Source organism: Oncorhynchus tshawytscha, linkage group LG22 (genome assembly GCF_018296145.1).
Source record: "Oncorhynchus tshawytscha isolate Ot180627B linkage group LG22, Otsh_v2.0, whole genome shotgun sequence".
Lineage (NCBI taxonomy): Eukaryota > Metazoa > Chordata > Actinopteri > Salmoniformes > Salmonidae > Oncorhynchus > Oncorhynchus tshawytscha.
In genome coordinates, this window is record NC_056450.1 from 42825594 (window position 1) to 42833238 (window position 7645).

The 7645-nt window shown below is 42.4% G+C and overlaps 1 protein-coding gene across 1 annotated transcript in view; it reads right to left on the minus strand.

The window, feature by feature from the left end:
• Positions 1-969: 969 nt before the first annotated feature.
• Positions 970-7645, minus strand: part of oprl1 (opiate receptor-like 1) — a 65510-nt gene continuing 58834 nt past the window's right edge. The window contains exon 4 of the mRNA XM_042304314.1: positions 970-2646. Within this exon, the coding sequence (XP_042160248.1) occupies positions 2120-2646 (527 nt within the window). The 3' untranslated portion in view covers positions 970-2119. The remainder of the gene's footprint in view (positions 2647-7645) is intronic.

Below are 7645 nucleotides of genomic sequence, written 5' to 3' on the forward strand. Positions count from 1 at the left end.
TTAGCATCAACAACAAGTTGGCTAGCATATCAACTGTCTTTAGCATCAACAACAAGTTGGCCAGCATATCAACTGTCTTTAGCATCAACAACAAGTTGGCTAGGATATCAACTGTCTTTAGCATCAACAAGTTGGCTAGCATATCAACTGTCTTTAGCATCAACAACAAGTTGGCTAGCATATCAACTGTCTTTAGCATCAACAACAAGTTGGCTAGCATATCAACTGTCTTTAGCATCAACAACAAGTTGGCTAGCATATAAAATGTCTTTAGCATCAGCAAATTAACCATTCATTAATAATAATAAATAGCTACGTAAAATGCAGTTCATGAGTAAACATACTGTTACAATCTTCATTACAGCAACAACCATTTATGCAAACACTGTTTATCTCTTTTAATATTAATTACAACAACATTTTTTTGCTAGATTTGGCTTTTTTGAGAATTTTCTGTTGACATTCAAGTGGTCTGGAAATGTAAACTAATGGAAATACTCTGATAACTTTCCCAGAATTCCCTGTTATTCCAGAAAAACCTGGTTGAAAGATTCCAGGAATCAGGAGGGAATAAGCAGGACATCTGGAATCCCCAAACCAATACTTTTTGGGAAAGTTACCAGAATTTTGCAACTTTAGGAAAGATTCTACCTGCACCTCTGTACACAAACAGCACGCATACAGACTCAAGAGGCAAATATACACCAATAACATGATTCATATATAAAGACAGAAGTCTCAGAAGTGTCTTAGATGACTGTAACAATACTTATATACTTATATACTTTTACATACCTTTATATAGCATGTCTATATATACAGAGTAACACCACCATAAAAATAGAATGAATATAATGAATTATATTTCTATACACACCACGTCATATATAATTATATATTTTAATTTTGCTACACTTTTGTTTTTCCCTTTTTAAGTAAAATCTTACTTTTAAGACAGTGCTGCTCCAAAACACATTGTAATACAAAATATTGTTGCTTCTTTTTTTCTTTTCTTTACAGGACGACAAGCAAAAATCTGTTTACGCGGAAACCTCAGGCAGCATCATCATCTCAATGATTATTTCACCGGCAACAATGAATAAAGGCTTCAAACAAGCAAGTCTCTGTTACTGATGTGTTGCCTGTTCCTACACCTGCAAGGTGATAGAAAACAAACAGTAAAGCACCATCAATGACTAACACGCTCTATCCAGGATGGTGGATAGCATTTATAACAGACTTTGTATCTAAGGCCATGGAGTAGGATAAGTTGTTCCTCACCAACAAAATAAAACAGAAATACACAAAGAAACCCCCACTTACAGTAATTACTTACAGCATAGAAACAGACCCCAAAAAAGCATTCGCACAACAATAGGAAAAAATGACAACAACATCATGAATCAACCAATCAACAATGGGCTCAATGGGCTCAAACAATGGGCTCAATGGGCTCAAACAATGGGCTCAATGGGCTCAAACAATGGGCTCAATGGGCTCAAACAATGGGCTCAATGGGTTCAAACAATGGGCTCAATGGGCTTAAACAATGGGCTCAATGGGCTCAAACAATGGGCTCAATGGGTTCAAACAATGGGCTCAATGGGCTCAGAGTGGAGAGAAACGTGCGCAAAAACAAAACACTGTCGACTTTTCCTGGAAATCGTCCTTGAAGCACACAGACCTAAAGTCACAGACCTAAACTCTAAGCTTTAATCGGCCCGAAAAATGATCAATCAACTAAAATATGACAAAATGACATCCATGTTTACCAAAGACATAGAGAAGTAGAGCCCCTTAGTCCCGAGTAGAAAGTCTGTTAGAATACATGACCCTGCTGTTCGCTCCGGCACAGATCCGGGTCAGGCACCAACCAGGCCATTCGCACATCACCCCTGCCCCGGGCTACCTCTGGCCCCCAGGCTCTGCCCCTGCCCCGGGCTACCTCTGGCCCCCAGGCTCTGCCCCTACCCTGGCCCGTCCCCGTTCGGCCCCAGCCCAGGGGGCCGACGCGCTGCTAGAGGGTAGTGATCTGCGTGAGCTCTGTGTTGGAGTTCCCTGTCCCTTGGTGGTGATTGTTCTGTGGCTCCTGGCAGACCAGAGGCAGCTCCACGCCTAGTCATGCGGGGTTTGTATTCCCGTCCGCCGTTTTGCAGTTGTAGGCAACTTCCCGGGCGATGCTCCTCATCCGACCAGACTGCTGCCGGCTGTCCAGGCGGAATGGACCAGGGTGGCAGAACTCCCTGAAGCACCTCTTGAAGTTCTCGTCCAGGAAGGCGTAGAGGACTGGGTTAAGACTGCTGTTGACGTAGCCCAGCGCGATACAGAAGTGCATCAGGGCCATGGTGAGGAGGCTACCCAGGTTGAAGCCTAACAACTGGGCCAGAGCCATGATCTGGATGGGGGTCCAGCAGACCACGAAGGCTGCCACTACGACCAGGACCATGCGGGTGATGCGGCGTAGGTTACGGTCCTTCTCCTTGGAGCCGGACAGGATGCGGACGCTGCGAAGGCGATTGACCATCAGGCTGTAGCAGACACTGATGATGGTAACCGGGATGAGGAAGGAAAAGAGGAAGACGCAGGTGCCGAACACCGGGTCCCAGTAGCTACGGGGGTCTGGGAGGACTATGTTACACTCTATACCTAGGAGAGAGACAGAAGATATGGTTATGGTTAGAAACAGGACATAGGGGTTAAGGTTAAGGTTGGACATAGAGTCCCATTAGCTACGAGGGTCTGGGAGGACTACAATACACTCTAAACCTGGGAGGGAGACAGGACAGAGGGTTAATGTGAGGGTTAAGGACATGAGGGTTAGGACAGAGGGTTAATGTGAGGGTTAGGACATGAGGGTTAGGACATGAGGGTTAATGTAAGGGTTAGGACATGAGAGTTAGAATATGAGGGTTAATGTAAGGGTTAGGACATGAGGGTTAGGACAGAGGGTTAGGACATGAGGATTAGGATATATGATTTAGGACATAAGGGTTTGGACATGATGGTTAGGACATGACGTATAGGACATGAGGGTTAATGTAAGGGTTAGGACATGAGAGTAAGGATATGAGGGTTAGGACATGTGATTTAGGACATGAGGGTTAGGACATGTATTTAGGACATGAGGGTTAGGACATGAAGGTTAGGACACGAGGGTTAGGACAGAGGGTTAGGACATGAGGGTTAGGACATGAGGGTTAGGACATGAAGGATAGGACATGAGGGTTAGGACATGAGGGCTAAAGTACGGGTTAGGACATGAGGGTTAGGACATATGATTTAGGACATGAGGGTTAGGACATGAGGATTAGGACATGAGGGTTAGGGCATGAGGGTTAGGACATGAGGGTTAGGACATGAGGGTTAGGACATGAGGGTTAATGTAAGGGTTAGGACATGAATGTCTGGACTGGAACGAATTGGAACGAATTGCAAAAATCCCTGAAGTTGGAGATTTATATCCCCCTAACTAACTTTAAGCATCAGCTGTCAGAGCAGCTTACTGCAGCTGTACACAGCCCATCTGTAAATAGCCCATCCAACCAACTACCTACCTCATCCCATATTTGTTTTGGTTTTTCTGCTCTTTTGCACACCAGTATTTCTACTTGGACATCATCATCTGCACATCTATCACACCAGTGTTAATTGCTAAATTGTAATTACTTCGCAACTATTGCCTATTTATTGCCTTACCTCCTACCTCATTTGCACATGCTGTATACAGATTTTTATACTGTATTATTGACTGTATGTTTGTTTTATCCCATGTGTAACTCTGTGTTGTTGTTTGAGTCGCACTGCTTTGCTTTATCTTGGCCAGGTCACAGTTGTAAATGAGAACTTGTTGTCAACTGGCCTACCTGGTTAAATAAAGGTGAAATAAAATCATTTAAAGTCAAGGGGGTATGAATCCATTCTGAAGTAGTTAGCAACACGGACAAGAAGCTGCCGGGATCGTAGGAGGCTCATTTCAGCGAGTTGTATCTTGTTCTTGATACCATATCTTTGTTTTGACTGTCACGTCTATATGCTAATATGAATCCAAATTTGCTAGCTAGCTAACCAACAACTGTAACAATGTATTTGAGAGACAAGAAGTACTCATTGTGCAAATGTATTTATGTTTTTAATAAACATTTTGGAGACGAAATATAGTTAAAATGTTGTCAACAATCTAAGCCACCCCCATCAGTTTTGCCCCGTAGTTGTGCCCCGTAGTTTTGCCCCGTAGTTGTGCCCCGTAGCTGTGCCCCGTAGTTGTGCCCCGTAGTTTTGCCCCGTAGTTGTGCCCCGTAGCTGTGCCCCGTAGTTGTGCCCCGTAGTTGTGCCCCGTAGTTGTGCCCCGTAGTTGTGCCCCGTAGTTGTGCCCCGTAGCTGTGCCCCGTAGCTGTGCCCCGTAGCTGTGCCCCGTAGCTGTGCCCCGTAGTTGTGCCCCGTAGTTGGTGCACACGTCGGTTTTGTTGCTCAACAACACTCATGTCTATAGGACAGAGGGTTTATTATAGGAATGAGAGGACAGAATAATCCAATCCAACAAATCACCCTTAAGAATCCAATCTCTTTGAAAACACAGGTCCCGTAGACATATGGACACTTAATCCACAGTAGAATATATTGTTTAACTTTCATTCACAAAACGATTCAACATAGAAATAAATAAATAAATTCCATCGCACAAATCCAAAATGGAGTCATTCTGTTTTTTTTTTACCCCCCTCCCTCGAGGTATAATCTCTTAATCTCTGACATTTGCTCAGACATTTCCACAGCCTGCCTTTCAAAACTGCCTCTCTAAAACCCGAGCAGCTGGGAAAACTCAGACATATCCTATAGCTCTTTAATTACAAAAGCTAAATTCAGTGGAATTGTTTTTAACAAACCCTGGCAACTGAAGGGAGCAATCCTGAACTTCAAAAGACAATTTCTAAATTGCTATGTAAAAAAGAAACACTTCACATCATCGATGTTTAGAAGAAGCCTCTTTCTTTCTCTTTGGTGTGATTATGACACTCCCCCTTCCAACCCCACCCCCTTCCAACCCCCCTTCCAACCCCCCTTTCAACCCCCATTTCCGAGCATGCCCCCTTACAGCCCCATCGATGAGAATGGGGGCATGCTCGGTCCTCCTTTTCCTGTAGTCCACAATCATCTCCTTTGTCTTGATGACGTTGAGGGAGAGATTGTTGTCCTTGCTCCACACGATCAGGTTTCTGACCTCTTCCCTGTAGGCTGTCTCATCGCTGTCGGTGATCAGGCCTACCACTGTTTTATCATCGGCAAACTTAATGATGGTGTTGGAGTCGTGCCTGGCCGCGCAGCCACGAGTGAACAGAGTGACAGAGCTAGAGTGGTGTTTGTCAGACCATGAGACATCACTTTCACTACACTATATCCGACTGGGTTAATAACTCCTCTATATCTGATTGGGTAAATAACTCCTCTATATCTGACTGGGTTAATAACTCCTCTATATCTGACTGGGTTAATAACCCCTCTATATCTGACTGGGTAAATAACTCCTCTATATCTGACTGGGTAAATAACTCCTCTATATCTGACTGGGTTAATAACTCCTCTATACCTGACTGGGTTAATAACTCCTCCATATCTGACTGGGTTAATAACTCCTCTATATCTGACTGGGTTAATAACTCCTCTATATCTGACTGGGTTAATAACTCCTCTATATCTGACTGGGTTAATAACTCCTCTATATCTGATTGGGTTAATAACTCCTCTGACTGGGTTAATAACTCCTCTATATCTGACTGGGTAAATAACCCCTCTATATCTGACTGGGTTAATAACTCCTCTGACTGGATTAATAACTCCTCTATATCTGGCTGGTTTAATAACTCCTCTATATCTGACTGGGTTAATAACTCCTCTGACTGGGTGAATAACTCCTCTATTTCTGACTGGGTTAATAACGCCTCTATATCTGACTGGGTTAATAACTCCTTTATATCTGACTGGGTAAATAACCCCTCTATATCTGACTGGGTTAATAGCTCCTCTATATCTGACTAGGTTAATAACTCCTCTATATCTGACTGGGTTAATAACTCCTCTATATCTGACTGGGTTAATAACTCCTCTATATCTGACTGGGTTAATAACTCCTCTATATCTGATTGGGTTAATAACCCCTCTATATCTGACTGAGTTAATAACTCCTCTATATCTTATTGGGTTAATAACCCCTCTATATCTTACTGGGTTTATAACTCCTCTATATCTGACTGGGTTAATAACTCCTTTATATCTGACTGGGTAAATAACTCCTCTATATCTGACTGGGTTAATAACTCCTCTGACTGGGTTAATAACTCCTCTATATCTGACTGGGTTAATAACCCCTCTATATCTGACTGGGTTAATAACTCATCTATATCTGACTGGGTTAATAACTCCTCTATATCTGACTGGGTAAATAACACCTCTATATCTGACTGGGTGAATAACTCCTCTGACTGGGTTAATAATTTTCTATATCTGACTGGGTTAATAACTCCTCTATAACTGACTGGGTTAATAACTCCTCTATATCTGACTGGGTTAATAACCCATCTATATCTGATTGAGTAAATAACTCCTCTATATCTGACTGGGTTAATAACTCCTCTATATCTGACTGGGTTAATAACTCCTCTATATCTGACTGGGTTAATAACTCCTCTATATCTGACTGGGTAAATAACCCCTCTGACTGGGTTAATAACCCCTCTATATCTGACTGGGTTAATAACTCCTCTATATCTGATTGGGTTAATAACCCCTCTATATCTGACTGAGTTAATAACTCCTCTATATCTTATTGGGTTAATAACCCCTCTATATCTTACTGGGTTTATAACTCCTCTATATCTGACTGGGTTAATAACTCCTCTATATCTGACTGGGTTAATAACTCCTCTGACTGGGTTAATAACTCCTCTATATCTGACTGGATAAATAACTCCTCTGACTGGGTAAATATCTCCTCTATATCTGACTGGGTAAATAACTCCTCTATATATGACTAGGTAAATATCACCTCTATATCTGACTGGGTTAATAACTCCTCTGACTGGGTAAATAACCCATCTGACTGGGTTAATAACTCCTCTATATCTGACTGAGTTAATAACTCCTCTACATCTGACTGGGTTAATAACCCCTCTATATCTGACTGGGTAAATAACCCCTCTGACTGGGTTAATAACTCCTCTATATCTGACTGGGTTAATAACTCATCTATATCTGACTGGGTTAATAACTCCTCTATATCTGACTGGGTAAATAACTCCTCTATATCTGACTGGGTAAATAACTCCTCTATATCTGACTGGGGAAATAACTCCTCTATATCTGACTGGGTAAATAACTCCTCTATATCTGACTGGGGAAATAACTCCTCTATATCTGACTGGGTAAATAACTCCTCTATATCTGACTGGGTTAATAACTCCTCTATATCTGACTGGGTAAATAACTCCTCTATATCTGACTGGGGAAATAACTCCTCTATATCTGACTGGGGAAATAACTCCTCTATATCTGACTGGGGAAATAACTCCTCTATATCTGACTGGGGAAATAACTCCTCTATATCTGACTGGGTAAATAACTCCGCTATATCTGACTGGGGAAATAACTCCTC